Source organism: Hyperolius riggenbachi, chromosome 5 (genome assembly GCF_040937935.1).
Source record: "Hyperolius riggenbachi isolate aHypRig1 chromosome 5, aHypRig1.pri, whole genome shotgun sequence".
Lineage (NCBI taxonomy): Eukaryota > Metazoa > Chordata > Amphibia > Anura > Hyperoliidae > Hyperolius > Hyperolius riggenbachi.
Window position 1 is genome coordinate 402,825,328 of NC_090650.1, and position 24,566 is coordinate 402,849,893.

Here is a 24,566-nt window from a genome sequence, read left to right on the forward strand (position 1 = left end):
GCACTTGGTGTGAGCTCAATCTCAGCAACAAGCACAGCATAGGCTATCACGGGCGATGACAGAGGGCACTCACCTTTTATTTATACTAGAACTAACCAATCAGAAAGTAAAGGAATCCAAAGTAACCAATCAACGGAGAGCATATCAGCAGAGATGCTGACACGCTATGCGCACACGTGGTTAATGTTTGCAGTGGCGGAGCGCATACTGAGAGCGCGTCCGCCGCTTATCCAATGGGAGCTGAGTGCCATGCGCTCCAGTGACGTCAGAGACAGGCCGACGACAGTTCCGCCGTCATGAGCGGCCACCGGATCTTACAGAGGGTCACACTGTAGTCACTTCCAGCCACTTACATACCTGACATTTAACTCTTTCAGGCAGAAAAAGAAAATAAAGAACACAGCATGTGCGCGTGCGTGCGTGTGCGTGCGTGCGTGCGTTTGTGTGTGTGTGTGTGCGTGCGCATGCGTGCGTGTGTGTGTGTGTGTGTGTGTTTTTTTTTGTGTGTGTGTAGTGGAGGTAACTTTGGTCTTTAAGCCTCTGATGTTGCAAGACTTTGTCTCAGCCCTGCTGACAGCACTATCTGCTAAGACATATTGTTTGTGCTTTTATATGCATATGTAACCATTTTGTTTTCTTGTGATATGTAGGCAGTTTCGGTGGTGGACTGATGCTCACGATCACTGGCTCTGGGTTTGGTCAGCAGCTGTCCCGGGTGCTGATCTGTAGTTATGACTGTATAGTAGATGGCGTGAGATCCAACACCAGCTTCCTGCTCTGTGAGGTGCCCATGAGAAATGGTAAGAAAAAAGTTTTCATTTTTCGTGCCAAAATGTAAGTTATTTTGGTGCTACAGTTGATTGTGTTTGTCTGGTTGCATTAGTTGCCATTTATTGCAGACTTGACAATGCTGTTTACTCCCAGCCCCCCTTCACCCCCCCCCCCCTGATGCTTACTTTGCCCCCTCCTCATGTACTTCCAAAGCTCTTCATTGGCTGCCAATTAACCAGAGGATCCAATTCAAACTCCTAACTCAAACCTGCAAATCTCTTCACAATCTCTCTGCCCTGTACATCTCCTTACTAGTTTCCAGATACCAACCCAACTGTAATATCAGATCTGCACAAAACCTTCTTTTGTCCTCCTCTAGAATCACCTACTTGCATTCATAGCTGCAAGATTTTGCACATGCTTGACCCCCCTCTTGAATCCCCTGTCACAGCACAACACTCTCCAATCTTTGTTACCTTTAAACACTCTCTCAAAACTCACTTGTTCCAACAAGCATACACTCTACCTTAGGCCATTCCACCTTTGTCCTAAGGCTAAGTTGCACTCCTACTGGATATCCTAAAACACACTGCCTCTAAAGGCAGACATATATCTAACGATTTATGGTCATAATCGACCAAGAGACAAATCTCTCTCTTATCAGGCCTGATTCACAAAGCGGTGATAACTCAGTTATCACGCCTAAAAGACTTTAGGCGTGATAACCTTTGCACCACTTTGCACCACTGAGTTAGCACCGCTTTGTGCTGGTTATCGCGCGCAAAGTCCCGCGCGCAAAGTTTTGCGCACACAATCGCAGTGCCCATAGGGTTTAATGGATGCATCGCACGCACTGCACCGTGCGCTGCGCTATTTCGTGCGAATTTCATTTTATCACGCCCAAACTGAGTTTAGGCGTGATAAAGGGCTTTTCAGAGGCGTGCAAACACTTTGCACCGCTTTGGGAATCAGGCCCATAGAGTCTGATAAGAGAGAGATCTGCCAGCTGCCCACACCACAGGCCTTTTCCAGATCAATTTTTATTCTGAAATCGATCCGGAATCAGCCTTGTACACAGCATCTGCCCCCTTGACGCCCCAATGCTGTGCCCCCTAATGAAGAATGTGCCCCCATGCAAAGAATACATTACCTTACCTGTCCTCGACCTGCGCTTGTTCCCTGCTGCTTCTGGGATATCTCCTCTTTATACCCCACGTGGTTTCCTAGCAACCTTACTAGGAAACCACGTGGGGCGTGCGTGTATTGTAAAGGGAATGCGCCCAGAGAAGCAGAGGGAAAAGCGCAGGCCGCGGGCAGGTAATGTAATGTATACTTTAAACGGGGCACATTCTTCATTAGGAGGGACAGGATTGGGGGTTTTGTCGCGTTCTTCAAACGTTGTGAAATTGCACACTGTTCCTGATGCCCACCCGTTCCAGCAAACCGGCCACGTTGTCGGTCGGACATGCACTTGGCGGCACCGATTTTCATCCAATTCGATTATAATTATCGATTCGATTGTAAGCTCCCAAAGGCAGGGCTCCCTCCCCCTTTTGTGTCTTGATATTTCATATACCTGTTATTCATCATGTTACTTTTGTCTCTGTCATTACCAATTCTGTATTTTGTATCAATTCTGTATTTTGTATTGATTCTGTATTTTGTCTCCAATTCTATATTTTGTATATTTGGTGTATTACTTTGTACCCCATGTTCGTTTCTTACTTTGTACAGCGCCACTGAATATGTTGGTGCTTTATAAATAAATAATAATAATCCCCCACTTCCCCTCATCTTCCTTCGACCAACCTTCTGTAATAAATAAAAAGTAAGAGGGGTGGTCTCAGCAGGAAAAGGACTAGATTTCTCTTTCTCTCATCTTCCACCCCCACCACTACACATGCAGCTGCAGAGGTCAGGTCCGCACTGAGCAATTTGAGCAAGTTAGCAGCAAGTCTGCAGTGAGAAAACTAGCAACAATCAACTGCTGCACCATATATTGCATATTTTATGTAACAAAAAGTAAAACATTTTTGATAAGATTTTATGCATAAAAACATGAAATACAGTGCTTAACCTTCCTGGCGGTAACCCCGAACGTAGTTCGGGGTAAGCCGCGCAGGAGGTTTTCTCAGGCCCTGCTGGACCGATTTGCATAATTTTTTTTTGCTGCACGCAGATAGCACTTTGCTAGCTGCGTGAGCACACCGATCGCCACCGCCCCGCGCTCAGTCGCCGCTATCTGCTCCGCCGTGCCCCCCCCCCCACCCAAAGGCCAATCAGTGCCAGGCAGCGCTGAGGGGTGGATCGGGACTCCCAATGACGTTGGTGACGTTGGTGACGTCATCCCGCCCCATCGCCATGGCAACGGAGGAAGCCCTCCAGGAAATCCCGTTCTTTGAACGGGATTTCCTGATCGGAGATTGCCGCAGGCGATTGAAGCGGGCGGGGGGATGCCGCTGCATAGCGGCTATCATGTAGCGAGCCCTGGGCTCGCTACATGATTTAAAAAGACTGCTGCGCTGCCTCCTGGAGGATTTTAATAAACCGCCAGGAGGGTTAAAGGAACACAATTGATTAACATGTTTTTGTTATTTGGTAAATAATTATGTATACATTTGACTTGCTTACCTCTTTTGTTACCTCTTTTGTTTACTGTATCAAATTCCCGTCAATATTAACTAACAGCAAGTGTGCTGAGTGCTCAAATCTGGCAGCAGAGTGAACCATGTGGGGAGGGGGAATTCCCTCACAGTGCATCTGTTAACCGTGTGTGTGTGAGAGAGAAATCTCTCAGCAGCTGCCTCTGTACTGTTTCCTGTGTCTCTGACTGAAATGTTTGAAGAGAGCAGAGGAGATGTAACTTGCTATAAATATTTGTAATTGTCTGCGACACCACAGCTTTTCATACTTTTTTTTTGCTTTCAGAGAAAAATACTCTGTAGTCTGATATGCAAAAAAAAAAAAAAAAAACACTGGCTGGGCATTGAAGCAGACACCCCTTTTGAGAATGATTTGTTCCAATAGAGCTAAATCCTACACACAATGAATAAAAGCTTTTGCCTCTGATATTTAACATGAAAAGTAGGAAAATGTTTGCACAGCTACTTAGACATTATTTGTACATTGTCATTTTAGAACAGTTTAGAGCATTTGGTTTGATTGTGTTCCTTTAATGCCTCTAAAAACAGAAGTAGGGTTTTAATGATGGTTTCTCTTAAATAGTAAGCAGCAAAAAACAGTCATGATGGTTCTCTGTATGTTTCCCCAGGTACAAATACATCTTCCCTGGTCTGTAACGTCAGTGTCATGAATGGAAACAATGTTGCCCAGATCAATAACTCCTTCACCTACTCTTCCACTCTGACCCCCCTCATATATGACGTCACCCCTAAGAGAGGCGGCACCGCTGGGGGCACCAGGCTCACCATCACCGGATCTATGTTTGGGTATTGGTTATCTTCATAATGGTTTTCTGTTGATTGTTCAGTGGAAGGTGCTTTCCAGGTTTCAGGGAGCTATAAAAGAGTGAAACTATATTAAAGGACCACTATAGTGAAAAATGGTAAAAGTGAAAATCCACGTAAACACATAAATAAGAGGTATGTTTGTTCCAGAGTAAAATGATCTATAAATTACCTTTCTCCTGTGTTACCATCACTTACAGTAGGTAGTAGAAATCTGACAGAACCGACAGGTTTTGGACTAGTCCACCTCTTCATGGGGGATTTATTGTTTATAAAGACTCTCCCTGTAAAGGATTTATACCAAGATGCTGGCCAGCCTTCCTGCCTGCTTTTTTGGACAGAGCAACTCCCATTCACTAAATGGTTTTGAAAATAAAGAAAACCCTGCAAACCACCCATGAGGAGATGGGCTAGCTAAAAACCAGTCAGTTTTGTCAGATTTAAACTCCCTGCTGTAAGTGACAGCAACATAGGAGAAAAGTAATGTATAGCTCATTTTACTCTGGAGAAGAAATGTACTTCTTATTTGTATGTGTTTATATGTATTTTCAATTTTACGATTTTTACAATAGTGGTCCTTTTGGGGGCAGCCTCATAGTGATGAGCAGAAATTCCGCCTATGTGTAATTATGCATCTTAATTCACAATTACTCATTGTAATTGTAAAGCAAAATTTCGAGGGAAAATCGTAATTCATTTTATATGTAATTGTAAGCATTCGTAATTACGCATTAATTTACGTGCTATTTTCGTGCTGACTTTGGCGGTGAATAGCAAAGCCCTATACATGCAATTGCTACCAAAATTGCTACATATATTAAGGAGAATAGTGCGTACAAGTCAGGCCCGGATTTACCTCACAGGAGCCTATAGGCACAGATATCCTGGCACCCTAGACTTCCTCTTCCATGAACCTACAAACCCCCACCAAACTACAGCGCAATGTTGCCTCTCCCTTACTTCCCTTGCCTGACATAAGTAGCTAGAGGTGCCCCTGGCTGAAGGGAGATCTCGTCAGTGAAATGCCAAGTGCAGGGTGAGTATCCTCTCATTTACGCTGCACTCTGGACTCTGCATGGAAAAGGAGGGCCCAGGCACTGGGCAGAGGAGTGAGACGCCTTTCCATCATCAGGCACCTGTAGGCACATGCCTACAGTGCCTTATGGTAAATCCGGCCCCGGTACAAGTTTTAAAAAAGAATTCTTCAAAAAGACCTTGTCGTTTTTGATAAAATTGATTTTATAAAATGCAAAGAAAAATGGTTTTTAAACCATTTTTCTTTGTATTTTTAAAATCAATTTTCTCAAAAACCACAAGGTCTTTTTGAAAAATAGTTTTTTTGACTTGTACTCAATATTCTCCTTAAAGAGAGACTGAAGCGAGTCTAAATGCTCTTTTTAACTTGTATTCCTGTCAAGGACCATAACCACTGCTAAACTGCCGCTATCTCGTGGCAAAACGAGGGATTTATACCCCCCAAATCCCCCTGCAAAATCCACGACTTTCTTAGCCGTGGATTTTGCTGCTCATGGAGGCAGAGCTATGAGCTGCAGCTCTGCCTCCATGCTCGTCAATCTGCGGGCAGATCTCCGCCTCTCCCCGCCCTTCTCTGTGAAGGCAGATTGAGAGGGGCGGGGCGGCGATCAGCGGGGATTGTCGCACTGAGAGGCAGAGCTACAGCCATTAGTTCTGCCTCATTCAGGATGTGCTACCCAGAGTTAGGAGAGGGGATTTGAGGGGGTATAAACCCCTCGTTTTGCCACGGACTAGCGGCAGTTTAGCAGGGGTTATGGTCCTTGACAGGAATACAAGTTAAAAAAAGAGAATTTAGACTCACTTCAGTCTCTCTTTAATGCATATAGCATTAGCATGCTTTGCTATTCACCGCCAAAGTCGGCACACAATTACGAGTAAATTACATGTAAATTAATGCGTAATTACGAATTATTTTACAAAATCAATGCAGTTGACAATTTGTAATTACATGTAGGGGTAATTGCAAAAAATGTACGCAATATTTTGTGTAATCGTAATTAGCTGATTAAGATCATCACTGCCCATGAGACCACTAAAGATGGTCAATGAGATGAACAATAATACCACCCCAAAAGTAGATTGTAAGCAGGGTGGAATTGGGCCAATCAATCTCAGTTCCAGTTGGTTTTGCTTCTATTTACTTTTCAGGAGACCTGCCCTTTGGCATTCAACTGCAGTTTACCTAAATAATCTGTTCAAAGTATTCAAAATCTGTTGACCCTCATACTTTATGGAGGTAGCAAAACTGCCCATTCATTGGCCAATCAAATTTGGATGCATGTACCGGTCTTAAGCTTCCTGCCAATTATTTAATGAACACTGGGCTATTTTTCTATCATTCTGCCAGTAATTATCTAGTAGTGTCAAATATATTGTGGGTTATTTCAAATACAGATTTGGTTGTGTAATTTACTGGTATATTTTATTAACTATCTACTCCTCTTGCACAGCAGACAAGGAAAGCAGATGGGGCCGCTTTCCATTGGGAGCCGTGGCTATTTCCAATTCAGCCCCGGCTCCCGTTCTGGTGCGTAGCCACAGGCCGACTTGCTAAGCCGTGCCGTGCACACATATAGGGATGCAGCTGCGTGCTGCAAAAATATGCAGCATGCCACGTCATCCACATTTACTCCAAAATGTGCTCTGGACGGCGAGCCACTAGAAAGATAGGCAGGGTTTCCCTGCGCAGCTTGCAAGCTGGGGGACACTGCAGATACGTCCTTAGTGGAAATAGGCCCATATAGTTGCTGAGAAATTCACTGTGTGTGTCTTTAGAGAGATTGGCCTGTCTTATTAGGCCTTATCAGCAAGTTATCAGCAAGTGTGAATCAGGCTGTCAGCTATGTCCAAAATGTGCTGAGGTGTGACTTTGTTCTGGGCTAAGATGTAAACACTGGAGGTTAACCCTTTCTGTGCTCCCAGGATACCAGGAAGTAAACACTGCAGGGTTTGTAAGATTTCTGTAAGCTGTAACAAAGAATTGTTTTCCTTTAAATGTTATTATGCTGTTGCTCATCTCTAAGAGCAGAGGGGAAGTTCTGAGTTAAGGTTTGCTTTAAGGTGTTCTCTATCGATACAATCTTGAGTTTACAGTTTTACAACTTCTATGTTGAATGAGGCACTACCTAAAGTATGTCTTCAAAGTATTTTAAATCAGTTTACACTTCTATTACACAGATTTAGTAAGATTGTACAATCATGATTGTATCATTAATGGGCACCTTTAATGTGGTTGCTTGTTCAGTTGATGTCCTGAAGTACCTATGTCTTTATAAAGACTAATGTCTAACTGCTCTGTTATCCTTTCCTATTGCAGAAACAATGCTTCCCTCATCACTGTGACAATTGCCCAATCCCCTTGCAATGTGCAATCAGCCAACGACACGCAGATCGTCTGTATCACCAGCGCTCATTCCCCTTCTCAGAGGGCCAAGGTCAGAGTGAACGTTGCTGGTCAAGGAGTAGCTACAATGGTAAGATTTGTGGAGTATTTATTTTGGTCTATGAATAGAACAAAACTATTAAGATATCATATAAAGTGCCCCTATGAAAACCAGAAGATTAAAAACACTATTTGCCATCACATTCTTAAAAACAGAAAACTCTTTAAAATCAGGCATTGTAAAGTTAACCATAATGATGGTGAAAAGTACAAAATATAGAAAGTGGAATGTATGGTTACCAATATGGCGACCATAATGGTTACCAATAGCACAGTTATTTAACACGACATTCAGGATTTATTTGTGAAGGGTATGAAGTCTCTGTTGATCATTAAATATAATTAGCATTAGCTCAACGAATTCATCTTTCTCCTCGACCTTCCTCTGCTGCTCCTCTCTGTCAAACTCTTCATTGGCTACCAGTTAACCGGAGGATCCAGTTCAAACCCTTGACCCTAACTTACAAAGCTCTCCACAATCTCCATCCCCTGTACATCTCACTAGTCTCCAGATACCAACCCAACCGCAATCTCAGATCTGCACATGACCTTCTTTTGTCCTCCTCTAGTATCACCTCCTCACATTGACGTATACAAGCTTTTGCACGTGCCTCAACCCTCCTCTGGAATGCCTTTCCACAACACATCCGTCACTCTCCAACCTTTGATATATTTAACCATGGCCTCAAAACTCACTTTTTTCCATCAAGCATACACTCTACCTTAGGCCATTTCCCCTCTGACCTATGGCAAAGTTTTACTCCTACTAGATAACCTAAAACACATATACCTTGAGCTATGAATATTGTATATTACCCCACCTCTTGTTCCTCCCAATTCCTTTACATTGTAAGCTTGCAAGGACAGGGCTCTCTCACCCTTTTTTGTATTTTGTTTTGATTCTGTATTTTGTACCAACTCTGTATTTTCTATATTGGTGTATACCACTGTCTGTATTATTTTGTACCCCATGTTTGTTTCTTACTTTGTACAGCGCCACAGAATATTTTGACACTTTATAAATCAATAATAATAATTTTTATCTCATTTTTGTGATATGCCTTTATTGAATATGAAGTTCATATCTAATCAAAAGTGTATACCTATTCAAACATTCGGTTTGACCTGTTTGGCTTGTATATCTATTACAGGACAATGCTGACTTCTTCTACATCGATGTGTGGTCCTCAAAATACACCTGGGGAGGGGACTTGCCTCCTGATGAAGGCTCATTGGCTGTAATAACTAAAGGACAGACCATTCTGCTGGATCAGAGCACTCCAGTGCTGAAGATGCTGCTCATTCAAGGTAGCATGTCAACAAGACTTTACAACATATGACAAGATATGTCAACATAAGAGCTCCCCACCCAACTAGAGAAATACAACTCCCCCACCATATGGAGCATCAGAGTTCCACAACCAGATGGGACATTATAGCTCACTCCAGTTGTGGAATCAGAGCTCTCCTTCCAGTTAGAACATCAGAGCTCCTCTCCCTATTTATCACTCCTTCCACTCTATTCTACCCAGAATTTCTGTGGAATGGCTATTTCTGGCTAATCCTTACAGAATAGAGAGCCAGACTAAAACAACTTTTTTCTGAACAAAAATAAAACTTCTCTTTAAGAGTTTTATTTTACTCCCTCTGGATCAACTGGGGTTTCTGAGGGTGCGGAGTTGAGTGGGGTTTTTTTCCGTTAATCTTGAAGGACACATTCATTTTTTCTGCCAAGGATGTAATCCTGGATGGAGGAAGGAAGAAGTGAGCAACGTGTCCAAAGTTCAAGTTGTGTTTTGTTACAGCTAAGTATAATTCCCTTGTGCATTACAGAAAACTAAGAGCAGTGCCAGCAGGTGGGCCCCATGGACTAAAGGTTGGCCCAGACATCCGTTTCACTTTCTTACACTTCCTTGCGGCATGTGTGTACAATGTGACAATGTGAAATATCCATCTGGGTACTTGTTGATACACTACATGCTGGCTCTGCTCTTAGTATTTCTCTTCTGCTCCTATGGTCCATGTTGGGCATGGTGTTGGCTCCTTCATCTCTCCCTCCAGGATTACAGCTTACTTTTTTCAGCCTGTTCATGGGACATCCAACAGACCTGGAGAGTGCATTTATTTACTTTTGGAGTTTTCTGTCTATCTCCCTCAGCCTTTAATTACACACTCAGAGTGCCAGCAAGAGAGAATAGTCCAAGACCAAGGCTGGCACTAAATTCTGTCTGGTAGAGTGAAAGATAGAGTCCGGCATTCAAGACTGAGTTCCGTGACCAATCTACCAGATACATTTCACAACAAGAGAACCACAGAAGCTGGGCCCCAGTCTCCGTACCTAAAGCCACATACACATGCTCAACAAAAGTCTTTTACTATAAACAACTTTACAAGCTACTATGATTAAAAAAGTTGGAAAAACAAGTCCTGACGTGCAAACAACTATTATACACACAGAAGACTTGACCGACAACTTGACGAACAACTACAAATTTACGTATTGTTACTGGTGAACGTCTAATATGTTCTAGTTAGTAATGGAAGTCATTGAAAAGTCATAGCAGACTTCTGTATACATTGCCAATGTTGAACACAACTTCTCTCAGTTGTTCGTCAAGTCAATTCAACAGTTGGATTGACTTGATCTGTGTCTTAGCAGTCGTTGGTCGCCTCTTATCAGTGATAACGCCTTGACAAAAGTTGTCCTACGTCTTCAAGTTGTAATTGTCCATTTAAAAGACTTTTGTTCAGAGTGTGTAAAGCTTCATACACATGCTCAACCAAAGTCTTTTAAATGCACAATTATCAAACAACTTGAAGAAGTTGGACAACTTTTGTCAAGAAAATGTCGATGATAAGAGGCGACCAACGACTGATAAGACGCAGCTCCAATTAATCCAACAGTTGGATTGACTTCTTATCAGTCTTATCGGCTCTTTGAACAATAGCGAAATAGTTTTTTTAGGTGTTTCAACTTGTTTCACAACAAAAGTTGTAAAAGCATAAAAGACCGCTGTTGAGTGTGTGTATGGGGCTTAAGGTACTATGGCCTGACAGTCGTTTCATGGGTTCCGCCGCCTCCTCAGAGAACAAAGCACTTGTGATGGCTGTCAGGCTGTACTACCTTACTCTCCGGTTTTCTATTTTGTTTGTGTAGAATATTAATTAACTATTGGCATTCTAAGAAAACTGAAACTGGAGCCCAGATTCTGTCGTTGTCTTCTTGTGGAACACTCAGAGTGTCATTCTATCTGATCAGCTCTTAGTTGCTAGGCTATACGTAAGTTTAACTACAAAGAGGAAGTATGTAACTAATATGTAATATGAGCCTTACGGTATATACAGGTCCTTCTAAAAAAATTAGCATATTGTGATAAAGTTCATTATTTTCTATAATGTACTGATAAACATTAGACTTTCATATATTTTAGATTCATTACACAAAACTGAAGTAGTTCAAGCCTTTTTTTTTTTTTAATATTGATGATTTTGGCATACAGCTCATGAAAACCCAAAATTCCTATCTCAAAAAATTAGCATATCATGAAAAGGTTCTCTAAACGAGCTATTAACCTGATCATCTGAATCAACAAATTAACTCTAAACACCTGCAAAAGATTCCTGAGGCTTTTAAAAACTCCCAGCCTGGTTCATTATTCAAAACCGCAATCATGGGTAAGACTGCCGACCTGACTGCTGTCCAGAAGGCCATCATTGACACCCTCAAGAAAGAGGGTAAGACACAGAAAGAAATTTCTGAACGAATAGGCTGTTCCCAGAGTTCTGTATCAAGGCACCTCAGTGGGAAGTCTGTGGGAAGGGAAAAGTGTGGCAGAAAACGCTGCACAACGAGAAGAGGTGACCGGAACCTGAGTAAGATTGTGGAGAAGGACCGATTCTAGAACTTGGGGGACCTGTGGAAGCAGTGGGCTGAGTCTGGAGTAGAAACATCCAGAGCCACCGTGTACAGGTGTGTGCAGGAAATGGGCTACAGGTGCCGCATTCCCCAGGTCAAGCCACTTTTGAACCAGAAACAGCGGCAGAAGCACCTGACCTGGGCTACAGAGAAGCAGCACTGGACTGTTGCTCAGTGGTCCAAAGTACTTTTTTTGGATGAAAGCAACTTTTGCATGTCATTCGGAAATCAAGGTGCCAGAGTCTGGAGGAAGACTGGGGAGAGGGAAATGCCAAAATGCCTGAAGTCCAGTGTCAAGTACCCACAGTCAGTGATGGTCTGGGGTGCCATGCCAGCTGCTGGTGTTGGTCCACTGTGTTTTATCAAGGGCAGGTTAAATGCAGCTAGCTATCAGGAGGTTTTGGAGCACTTCATGCTTCCATCTGCTGAAAAGCTTTATGGAGATGAAGATTTCATTTTTCAGCACGACCTGGCACCTGCTTTACTGACCATGGTATTACTGTGCTCAATTGGTCTGCCAACTCTCCTGACCTGAACCCCATAGAGAATCTGTGGAATATTGTGAAGAGAAAGTTGAGAGACGCAAGACCGAACACTCTGGATGAGCTTAAGGCCCCTATCGAAGCATCCTGGGCCTCCATAACACCTGAGCAGTGCCACAGGCTGATTGCCTCCATGCCACGCCGCATTGAAGCAGTCATTTCTGCAAAAGGATTCCCGACCAAGTATTGAGTGCATAACTGAACATAATTATTTGAAGGTTGACTTTTTTTGTTTTAAAAACACTTTTCTTTTATTGGTCGGATGAAATATGCTAATTATTTGAGATAGCAATTTGAGGTTTTCATGAGCTGTATGCCAAAATCATCAATATTAAAACAATAAAAGTCTTGAGCTACTTCAGTTGTGTGTAATGAATTTAAAATATATGAAAGTCTAATGTTTATCAGTACATTACAGAAAATAATAAACTTTGTCACAATATGCTAATTTTTTGAGAAGGACCTGTATATCCACTATAGATATCTACACATCAACCTAATGTAAATATAACCTCTCTTTTTACTGTCAACTGACTGAGACATGACTGAGAAGCATTGCGGTCGCGCTATGAGGACATCGCATAGCAGTATGGAGGATCTTGAATAAGTGAAGACCACACGCTACGCTGACAGGACCGTGCGTAGTGTGCACTCGCTAGTATTCGCCCGTGCTACTTGTGCACAATCTTTTTCATAAATCAGCCCCAAAGAGGAAAATAATGTCTTTCACTCTAAACTGTCCCTAATGTAGAAAATAAACCTTGACATATATCCACTACTACTCTGTGCAGGTATGGAACTTGGGTGCCTGCTCTGAGCTACCATACAGCACGTATTACTTGGCCCTACCAAGCAGAACTAAGGGTCCTTGTCATGCAGTAGTTGTGGAATACAATTGCAAAGATCATCCAGGAAACTGTGTGTTCCAGTTCTCTTCTCTAACCAGGGTGGATGCAACACACTTCATTAATGCCTCTTTTAGCTTATGTGTAAAGGATTTGACTGGCTCCACTTTATCTCCAAATCCAGAAAGACTGAAAAGCCCTGAGCACACATGTTTTTTTAATTTAATTTCCAGTTGCCTGGTTGTCCTACTGAGCCTCTGCCTCTAACACTTATAGCCATAAATCGTGAGCAAGCATGCAGATCAGATGTTTCTGACAACAATCCGACCAAATTAGCTGCATGCTTGTTTCAGGTTTGATTCAGACAATATTGCAGCCAAATAGATGAGCAGGACTGCCAGAAAACTGGTATTGTGTAAAAGGGATAAAATATGGTAGCCTCCATATACCCCTCACTTCAGGTTCCCTTTAAGTCTTTCCAAAAGCCATGAACTAATGACCATCTACTTCCACCTCTTCAGAGTTAAGACTTCCCATGTTGGTCATGCAACGCCCCATTATATTATATGGGAAGTTAAAGCAAAGCCTTGCACAGCATATTACCATGGCCAGTCAGAAGGGAAGCTTTGGCACGCGACCAATCATGCAGTTGTCTGCTGCCCCTTTTGCTAACTGGTGCTGATTGTCTCGTGGTCGGGACCATGGCATCTTCATTGGGCCAATCACTGCACTCGATCAGTATCAGTAACCTATCAAATGTCACTGTTACAAATAGAGTGCAGTGATTGGCCCAATGACGGTGCAGTGGTCCCGTCCACGAGACCATTAGCACCAGTTAGCAAAAAAGAGTGGGAGGCTGTGAATGTCCAGCCTGGCGCCAGCACCACCACCTGAATTGTCACGGAAAACCTACTGGTCAAATGAGGACGGGGATTCGGGGATGCATGGATGATGAGTGTGTGCGCTAGGAAGGCATGCGTGAGAGGAGGCAGGTTCCAGGTAGCCCAAACTGTTTGTCCAAACGCCGCCCCCTAGATTTTGCCACCTGAATCACGTGATCTAGGTGGCTTCATGGGAGGTCTGCCCCTGGCCCTGGCAGAAGGAGCTGACAGCTTATGTTTTACTTTTAGAAGTCCCAATGCATAAAAATAGTTGTCAGTCGTGTTTTAACCCTCTAGCAGCCAAGGCTTTCAAGGGTTCCGGGCCACTTTATTTTAGCTCATTTTCTATTTCTTCTTTTTAACATTTCCTAGCTTCTAATTAGTACTGTTGTAATTTGTATTTATGGCCACTTGTCACTAGGGGGCAGTGTGAGACAATAAAAGAGGACTTCTGCTTTCAGTTTCTATGTTTTCTGCTTGGAGAGAGAGATCAAATCAAACCAAGAATTTACAACACAATGAGTTTGGCTAGCTACAAACAAAGGCAGTGCATTATCATAAAGTGAGATAACTCGTTCGTGGCTGTTAACAGGTTAAACAAAGTTGCATATCTGACCCCATCCTTCCTTTCCTGCAGGAGGAACATTGGTGTTTGATGAAGCAGATATTGAGCTACAAGCAGAGAACATTCTCATTACAGATAATGGAGTTCTGCAGGTTTGTTTCCTTAAAAAGTGCAGATAAATTTTAACATGGCTATACCAGATGAAAACAGTATTACATTACTCATCATTACATTTGTCCCTGTGATATAATTTGAAATACAGGTTGGAACGGAGGCCGCCCCATTCCAGCACAAAGCCATCATTACCTTGCATGGACACCTGCGCTCCCCAGAGCTGCCTCTTTACGGGGCGAAGACGCTGGCCGTCCGTCAGGGGACCCTCGAACTACATGGTAGGCTTGCTTGAATAAAACTGCCCTACAATGTATTAGCCAAAGTTTCAAATCATACATGCTAAAATTGAGTCAGGTTACTTTAATACCTGCTCAGGACCCGCGCAGTCCTCTGGATTTGGGTGCCCAATAGACTGCTCATTATGTAATTTGGGTGCCCACTACAGCCAAATAAACCACCGTAAATTGTGTGCCAGTCGGACCCCGAATTTATGCAGCGAAGAGACAACAGAGGTAATCAGTAGGAGGATATATTTGATATCTTTTCCAATATCACCTAGCGCAGGGAGAGCTGCCTCTCAGCTTCTCCCTGCACCCAAATGACCTGCGGGGCGAACCATCCGTACGCATTAAAATGACCTTTCTAATGCTAGCATGCGAACACATCTGCCATATCAGGAGATTCAAAGGGACAGGAGACTCCTCTACACCTTAGCTGGGACAAGGAGTGCTCATTTAAATGCTTTGGTTTTAAGGCAATTAGATAACACCTAAAACCCTAGTCCTTAATTATCAGGCACAACATCAGGTCAGGAGGTCTATAAAGCTCTTGTGCCCACCAATAGTGGTGGTAATGTTTTGTGAGGTGGGAGGTGAATATGTTGCCCCTCCAAGCAAGGTTGTGCTATCCACTGCTGATAGCACTTGAAAGCTGGGATGAAATTTGAATATACAGTATAAGGTCATTACTAGTATGCCTATATAGTATACAGTATAGTATAAATTACCAGAATTAACAATAGCTGGCGGTTGTTTTTTTGTTTTTTTTTCCTTCCACCAAGCTGAAAATATTAACCACTTCTCTACCACAGGGTTTTTCCCCTAAAAACCACAGCAATTTTAACATTTTAGGGAGGCAAGGGTTAATGGGCTTAATGGGGGTAAAATTTATTTTAAAAAAAACCTAACTGATGCTGATCACTCACTAATGCTGTATTAGTTATCTGAGATCCTCTCACGAGTGATCTCAGAAACTGTAACAGCATAGTGACTGATTCAGTGTTTACACACATTCTGAATGAATGAGCACTGCCATTGGCTTTGGCAGTGCTCATTCAAACTTGTAAGCACTTTGATTGGTTGACCAGCGGGTGCCGATCGCGACCGCGCATCCGCGTGCACGCGATCGCGCACGCGAACGCTCACAGCGGGAAAACAAACAGGAGATGCCTATCTACGCCCCTGTGCCCCAGGTGAATTTTAAAGAGGCATAGATAAGCGTGGCAAGGGTTGCTAAGTGGTTAAGCTTCATGCAGAGTTGGTCATCTACAAGGTACATAAGCATGTGTCTAGGGCCTGGAGTAAGAGAGAGGGCCTTGTTCACACAAGCCCCCGTCAAATCTTACCAAAAAAGCAATGTCGGCCATCAGCGGTCGGCCAAAGTTTGCCAACTTACCTAGAGCCCCATTTCAACCTTAATCCATCCATCCATCTTAATACAACCTAAGCTATGGTCACTGGGTAAAAAAAATGCTCAGCCAGTACGGCTGGTCCATGAGATGCAAACAAAATCTGAGTTTTCCTGAATTAGGCACACAGCAAGCTGCTATACACACCAAAATTACAGTAATTAAAGGGCTAAGCAAAAGATTCTGAAAATGTAATTCTTTTAATGGGGAGTATTTGTTATGTAGACAGAGCAGCAGAGTCTGTTTGTTTTCTAGGTATTCCCATACCAGTGGTCTGGACTCGTCTGGCTCAGACTGCAGAGGCCGGAAACTCCACTCTGGTCCTGCAGCGAAGTGTCACCTGGAAGGCTGGAGATGAGGTTGTCATTGCATCAACTGGAAACAGGTACATATGAGCCTTCTATTTACAAAGGTTCTGGAAAGTGTATTGGGTTAAGGTCTCAGATGTAAGAGAACAGAAACCGTAACTGGCTGGAACCAATACTTTACCAGTGGGCAAGGTTTTACCACAACAGACAAACTTGACCTGCATGATTTTTTTGAATAGCGAATGTGTTGCCTTTAATTTGCAATGGACCTTTTGAGTGGTCCTATTCAGATACACTATGGCTCCAGTGTGCTTCACCCTAGTGTGATCTAACCCTAAATCACCTTTGTCCAGTTGAGCATACACGTGACATACGTTGAGCATACGTCATTGCCAAAATCACTTTCTGGAGTCGTATGACCTGTTTAACTTTCCCACCAGGCAAAGCCAAAGGCAGAATGAGAAGAGGACCATACTGTCCGTGTCTGCAGATGGCAAAACTCTGACTCTGACACAGCCTCTGGCATACCAGCACCTGGGCATATCTGTCACTCTGGCTGATGGCACTGTGTTTGATGCCAGAGCTGAAGTTGGGGTTCTCACCAGGAATGTTGTGGTCAGAGGATCCACCAACGTGGAATGGAGCGACACCATCCCAGCCTGTCCAGATGGATTTGATACTGGTAATTATTTTTTTCTATTGCATGACACTTATTTTGTATGTAGCTGAATGTGACCCCTCCCTTTGTTAAGTCTTCAAAATGTGTATTAAATCTGTATCCATTATACAACGAACTTGCCTCCCCATACAGTCTCATAGACATTCAGCATAGCAAGACAATTTTGATGCAACATTCCAGGCACTTAAGCTGCATCTTCCTGGAGATCCCCAAAAAACATGGACATCCCCAATGACTTTCAGCTCCGGGAGCTGCTAAACAGCAGGGCTGCTCAAATGTAGCAGAACTTATGAAGAACCATGTGATTAGTTTGATCAAAAGACAGATTTATAGATTTGTAAAGGCCTGTTTCCACTACGGATGCAGAAAACTGACTCCAATTAATGCTACACAGAAGAAAAAAAGAGATGTGTGCTCAGACCAGTCAACTCCTGACTAAATACTGGCTGCCTCAAGTCATCTGACTAATTAAAATGGCAAAGCGTATGCAAATTGCATTCGCCCACCAGAATATGCAGGATCTAACCTGTCCACCTATCTTCCTGCAGGAGTTGGCCCACGCAAAATTTTGCATCTCAACAGGGGTGCCGCATGTAGGCCTCCTTGTACCCCCAAGAAATGAAGGGCAGCGCAGACACCCCCACAAGGCATCCACTGCCCTGGAGCACCGCAACCGCCCCCCATGGGAGGGGGGAGCAAGAGAGCATGGCCAGCACACCCCCTATACATGGCCTGTGCCCAGGGGGGACCACCCATGCTGCCCCCCCATAAGATAGCTTCCCTAACTTTGCGAATGTACTTACATGTGGTGCCATTTGCATGGTTTGGGAGCAAACACACCAATGGTGAGGTGAGGGGGGGCGGGGCACAGACAAGCCCCCCAGGGCAAGCCCATCCGCACCCTGCCCCCCCCCCCCCCCACACACACACACAACACCCCATGAAGGAAGAAACAATTGTATGCTACACAGGAAAAAAAAAGAGATGTGTGCTCAGACCAGTCAACTCCTGACTAAATACTGGCTGCCTCAAGTCATCTGACTAATTAAAATGGCAAAGCGTATGCAAATTGCATTCGCCCACCAGAAAAAAAGAGATGTGTGCTCAGACCAGTCAACTCCTGATTCCAATTAAAGAGAGACTGAAGCGAGTATAAAACTAGCTTCAGCTTTTATATTCAGCAGGGGCATGTGTGCCCCTGCTAAAACGCCACTATCCCGCAGCTAAACGGGGGTCCCTTACCCCCCAAATCACCTCGTCTACTCACGGGGATCTTTTCCTGTTTGTGGCAGGGCTAATGCACGCAGCCCTGCCTCACACGCGTCTATCAGCGCGTATCTCCGCCTCTCCCCCGCCCCTCTCAGTCTTCCTTCGCTGAGAGGGTCGGGGGAGAGGCGGCGATGCGCCGCTGATAGACGGCGCTGAGAGGCAGGGCTGCAGCCGTTAGCCCTGCCTCAACAGCAGCAAAATCTACGACCAAGTTGGTCGTTGATTTTGCAGGGGGGGATTTGGGACCCCCGTTCAGCCGCGGGATAGCGGTGTTTTAGCAGGGGCACACATGCCCCTGCTGAATATAAGCTCTGAAGCGAGATTTATTCTCGCTTCAGAGTCTCTTTAATGCCTATGGGAAATCTGCATCTGAAATATAGCGTTTAGTGGAAACAGGCACCAAGACATTCATTGCAGTTTTTCTGCATCCAGAATCCGTGTGTAGTGGATTTAGTGGAAACAGGCCCTAAAGGTGGCCACACACCATACAATTTTTTAAATATCTGTTCAATTCAAGAATTGCAATACATTTTTCTGACTGATTGTAGCATTTCAAATTTAAATTTTTCCCTAGTTATGATAAAAATGATTGGAAACTCTGAGAAAATTGCTACACACCATACAATCTTTAGAAAAATATTTCCAGCATTCCGGATCGATAAAAATTGAAAGAAAAGGGAAATCTGATTGGATTTTTCAGTCAAATGAAAAAATGCATTAAATTTTTTTCGGGAGATTCGATCATTTTTATCGAATTACTGTAAAATCGGATCATGTTATTGTATCGTATGTGGCCACCTAAAGGCTCTGATCTTAGGCTTCTGTTGTTATTATTAGACTCTTAAAATTCATCACCTAATCAAACTATTTACATGCTTTTCCATGAGGCAAGATAGTACAGCGTGTACTATTTTGCCTCTGAAGAAGCAGGTTATCCTGCGAAACGGCTGTAAGGCCTAAGATTGATGTTTATGTTTGGAAGGTGTCGGGAACTTAATAAAGGGTGACTGCAAACCATTGGTGCCCGGAACCCTTGTTTTCTCTCGTGCATAACGGAACATGTGCACTGTGAACAGCACATTGATTTTTCAGTGCTGTGAGTTCTGGGCTACAAGTTACAAGCTGCTGTAACATGAGCCTGTAACTTCCCACTGTGAAAGCAGCCTTAGGGTGGGATAGGGAAATGAAGGGGAGGACCAAGGGAGTGCAGTAGAGAGAAGAAGCAGCCCCAGCATGCTCTGCAATATCTGCCGGCCTCCTTAGGAGCGTGGGAATAAAGAGTATTACTATTCAGCAAACATCAAAGTAAGAGAGATTTTTAACTTCAGTATAGCCTTTTTGGCTTCCTTCTAAACTGTGTAACACAGGAGAATAGAGGTTTAAATTAGCTTTTGCAGCCTGACAGTTACTCTTTAAGTGATCACTCATTTGCGATATTGCATATAATACAGCGGCCATTTGGTATAACTTGTATCCATTTGAAGCCATGTTTTATTTTCTGTCTGTGTCATATGTATATGTCTGCTAAAAGCCAGTCTGGCTTTGGGGGGTATAATTGACACCTGGCTGAAGGAAGCTGCTACTTTGAGTTTCTGTATGTCAATGTACATTACATTTGCATTCAGTTCCTCTGGAAGCAGGGAACTGCTAATTAGCAGCCATTTGGCGAAGGACAGTCTGTGTCTGCATGGCTTTGAACTCTGTGTATATGTAAACAGCCAATACACAATCAGACTGTCTGCATCTGGACAGTTGAAAGCTAAAACAGGAACCTTTGGAATTTGCATGTCATAGCCAGCAAGGATGTGCTGTCACACCTGAGTAAATTGGATTATTCCTAGATCTGGACATTTGAGTGGCCCCGGGCCACAAATCTTGCTATAAAACATTAGCTAGGAAGATTTAGAGTTGTACTTCCCCAGGAGCTAGCAACACACTAGGAGTGCCCTGACTACTGAACGGAAACTGCGTTCTCCTCGCAAACAACACTCTGATCTTCATGCTGGTAACGTTTATTCCCATTTTTATTTTGTTTATGAGCAAACTGTCTTCTTGTGTGTCTTTGTATTCTTACTTTTGTTTTGTAAATCTTTTGTATATATTACTTTCTGCGCTGTTCCACTTTTTTCTGGAATATTAAATATTTAAAAAGTTTGACTTCTGCTGTACTAGCCAAAACTCATAGCCTAGAGAGAGACTGCAGTGTAATTTGCGTTACAAGTTCAGTGCCTGATTGTGCCTTACTACTGCGTGATCACATTGTGTGTGTGACGAAAATGCTGGACTGAGTGCAGGCCCCTTGACAGCAGAGTGGGAATTGCTGAAGTGTCTAGCAGCAGCTAGTGGTGGCAGTGAGAAGTGTTTTTGAGGGGTGACAGCCTTGTGTTAGCTTGAATAAGGCTGCTCCCCTTGCGATCTAATTTAACCCCCAGTCAGGTGGGCCGTGGGGCCGGTTCCTGACACTCATTTCTACACCAAGGAGGGCCATATGGTCTCTTAGTGTGAAGCCCTCTGATGCAGCCCGGACTGCCTCAGTTTTTTTCCAGAGTCCCTGGAGATGATGGCAAGGCCACCATACATGACCACAGTTCTCTCCCACCTGCACAGACTGCCAACAATCCGATGGCAAAGGGTGGCCAAAACTAGTGCTCTGACTCTCACATTTTATATAAAAACTCAAACCAATCATTTTAACCTTGGGTAGGGATGGGGGGGAATCTTGTGTTTTAATTGTTGTTGGTTTTCCAGAGGGATTTTTTTTTTTTTTTAAGATCCAGTTACCAAAGAAAACCCTCAATTAAAGTGATCTTCCCATTTAGTGCACAATGAGGGTTTCTAAACTCTTCCCATACTACTTTTAATCTTTTTTTTATTGTAGGATTTCCTTACTCGTTGTCACCTGCAATGCAAAAAGCAGTAGATTCCCCCCTTCATCCCCATGCCCACATCATGCCTCCATGATTAAACTGACTAGACTTAATTTGGACATTTTTTCCTGAAAGCTTCAAGACGGGTTACTTAAAGTGATTACAATGCGCTGAAATGTTGGCGGATGCTGTAGGACAGAGCGGAGCACTTTGTACAACGGCTTTATGGATACCACTAAGGGCCTGGGCACACTGATATGTTGTATTGTAATGTTGGCCAAAACGCATAGCACCTACATTGCAGCGCAGTCTCATTCAATCAGATGGTGGGACGGCTCTGCGTTTCACTTAAAATGCATACAGCAGTGCCTTGCAACAATTTAAAGCTGCATAGCGCAATAGTGTGCCCATCAGACAGTAGTGTCCAGGGGCGTGACTAAAGGGGAGCAGCACCTGGGCTCACAGGGGGGCCCAGAGCTGTAGGGGGCCCCAACTACCAACCTTCCCTTCCTCTGATACAGGAGACTATACTTCAGATTAGGTGTTTTGAAGATCATGATGGCCACACTTTTTTATGACCCTTGTGAGATGGGCTCCAATGCCGTGGTGGCCAGCAAGGGTAGGCAAGGGAAGGGGTGTGAACATGAGGGAGGCCCTGTCAAAAATGTAGGTTATGCCACTGGTGGTGTCTATGCACTGTCTAAAGTCTTTGCCTAACACACACATACATGCTGGAATCATCAATGCAAAAGTAAGTCCAGGGTCTCACAGATTATTCTTTCTTCTTCCAGGTGAATTTGCCATCCAGACATGTTTCCAGGGCCGGTACGGAGAGGAAGTAGGAAGTGATCAGTTTGGAGGATGTATAATGTTCCACGCTCCACAATCCAACCAGCTACAGTCCATCGGAAGGATAGAATATGTGGAGGTACCTGTTTTTCTTCAGACATGGGAGTGATAAATGCAGTCCAAGCACATATAGTGCCTACAGTAGTTAGTCCAATCCAACATGCTGTACTGGGATGGTAAATGTTCCTCTTGGCCGTTAAATGACTCAGTACCTTTAGTAGAAAGATTTAAGTTCCAAAGCCTGCCACAGCCATAACTATAAGGTCACTTTCATTTTGGTGGCTGTTTCATGGGCTTTCATAGAGAATGCAGCAAATACATTTCCAATTAGTGCAGCAGAAGTATGGCTATGTGATAAAGAGGTGAAGATCGGACAAAAACTTTTCTTGTTTGGGTGGGGTGGGGAAGGATTGCTTTGTTCAGTTGATGTCCCTCCCTGTTCTCATTGGAAAGATTTTCTCTCATTTCCTGTTTTGGTGTTATGATAGGAAGTGAAGAGAACTTTGACCAATAGCAACACAGCAATAAAATCCGAAAGAGGTCCCACTATCAAGTTTAGCCTATTCTATCCAAAAACATTTCCTTTGACCTTTCACTTCTCTAATTGCTTTTGTTGTCACTTAATGTACACATCCTCAAAATGAAATAATATTGACACAACGAAAGACATAACTATTTGAATACCTGGCAATTTGGCAAGTTCTCCCACTTAGAAATCATGAAGGGGCCTACAATTCACATTGTAAGTGCATTCCCACTGTGAGTGACAGCATTTAAACACAGAAATTCAGGAAATCACATTGTAAGAATGTATTTGTATTGCACTGCTGCAGGTAAGGAACACCTGGCAATCAGCAAGAACTCAAAGACCTGTCTTTAAAAAGTCCACCTCTACTCCACTCATTAATCTAAATAAGAAGAACCTGTCTGAGCTCTTTAAAGACACCTGTCCACCCCACAGTCAATCAGACTCCAACTACTACCATGGGCAAATCATGGTTTCAAATTATGCATTGCATGGAAGGTTAACCTGCTCAAGTCATCACATGTCCAGGCCCGTCTGAAGTTTGCCAGTGATCATATGGATGATCCAGAGGAGGCATGTAAGAAAGTCATATGGTCAGATGAGACCAAAGTACAAAATCTAAACATTTCTGGTCTGAACTTCACTCGCCGTGCTTGGAGGAAAAAGGATGAGTTGGATCCCAAGAACACCATCCTACTGTGAAGCATGGGGTTGGTAACCTCATGCTTTAGGGGTGCATTTCTGTGAAGAGGACAGGATGATTGCGCTGTATATAAGAAGAGGATGACTGGGGCCATGTATTGTGAGATTTTGAGCAACAACCTCCTTCCCTCAGTTAGAGCATTGAAGATGGGTCCAGGCTGGGTCTTCTAACATGGCAATGACCTGAAGCACACAGCCAGGATAACCAAGGAAGAGTAGCTCCATAAGAAGCATGTCAAGGTTCTGGAGTGGCCTAGCAAGTCTCCACACCTAAATCCAATAGAAAATCTTCGAGAGAGCTAAAACTCCATGTTGCTCAGTGACAGCCCCGAAACCTGACAGCTCTGTGTGGAGGAGTGGGCAAAAATCCCTGTAAGGCCACGTTTACCCTTGCGTTTCTGTAAAGAACGGACCGGATGACCGATCCGATCCGGTCCGTTTGCATACGTATTGATACGGCTGCGATCCGGATCCGTTTGGTAAAAGAGATACAAACTATATAAATATTGTTGGGGTCTGGGAGGTCAGCAGAAGGTGCACATGTAGAATCAGGTCCTCCGCTGTGTAGGGCCTCACCTCCACGTCCGACATATACTGCCAAACAGCTCCAGCACAAAGTCACTGCTGCTCCACTCCAGAAATGCTGGGCCCATGTGTCCCCATCCAAAATGGCCGCTAGAAAACGCATAGGAAGTGGGGTAGAACGTCAGGTTTTTATAGCCAGTGTGTTCTGTACTTTCCGTTTCCCATTGGTTTCTATGCACGGATTGTGCAGTCAGGCTCCGGTCCGGGTGCGTCGGCCGGATGATCCGGACCCAAAAAATAGAGCATGTTGGAAAAGTGACCGGAGTCTGGATCCGATTCGGCTCCGTTCCATACGGAACGGGCGCGTGTGAACAGCCGCATAGACTTTGCATTGCTATGCGGAATGTCCGTTCCGTTTGTACAGTATACTGTCCGGATCCGATCAGGCGAATCCGGACAGCGAACACTAATGTGAACCGGGCCTTACTGTGTGTGCAAACTTGGTCATGAACTACAGGAAACGCTTGACTTCTGTAATTGAAAATAAAGGCTTCTGTACAAAATATTAAAAAACA

At 43.8% G+C, this 24,566-nt stretch overlaps 1 protein-coding gene across 1 annotated transcript in view; it reads left to right on the top strand.

The window, feature by feature from the left end:
• The window catches only part of LOC137519451 (fibrocystin-L-like), a 388,270-nt gene that overhangs the window by 224,485 nt on the left and 139,219 nt on the right, over positions 1 to 24,566 (top strand). The window contains exons 38-46 of the mRNA XM_068238405.1: positions 651 to 800; positions 4,043 to 4,220; positions 7,591 to 7,747; positions 8,868 to 9,024; positions 14,538 to 14,617; positions 14,728 to 14,857; positions 16,522 to 16,651; positions 17,015 to 17,256; positions 22,181 to 22,317. Coding sequence (XP_068094506.1) covers positions 651 to 800; positions 4,043 to 4,220; positions 7,591 to 7,747; positions 8,868 to 9,024; positions 14,538 to 14,617; positions 14,728 to 14,857; positions 16,522 to 16,651; positions 17,015 to 17,256; positions 22,181 to 22,317 — 1,361 coding nt within the window. The remainder of the gene's footprint in view (positions 1 to 650; positions 801 to 4,042; positions 4,221 to 7,590; positions 7,748 to 8,867; positions 9,025 to 14,537; positions 14,618 to 14,727; positions 14,858 to 16,521; positions 16,652 to 17,014; positions 17,257 to 22,180; positions 22,318 to 24,566) is intronic.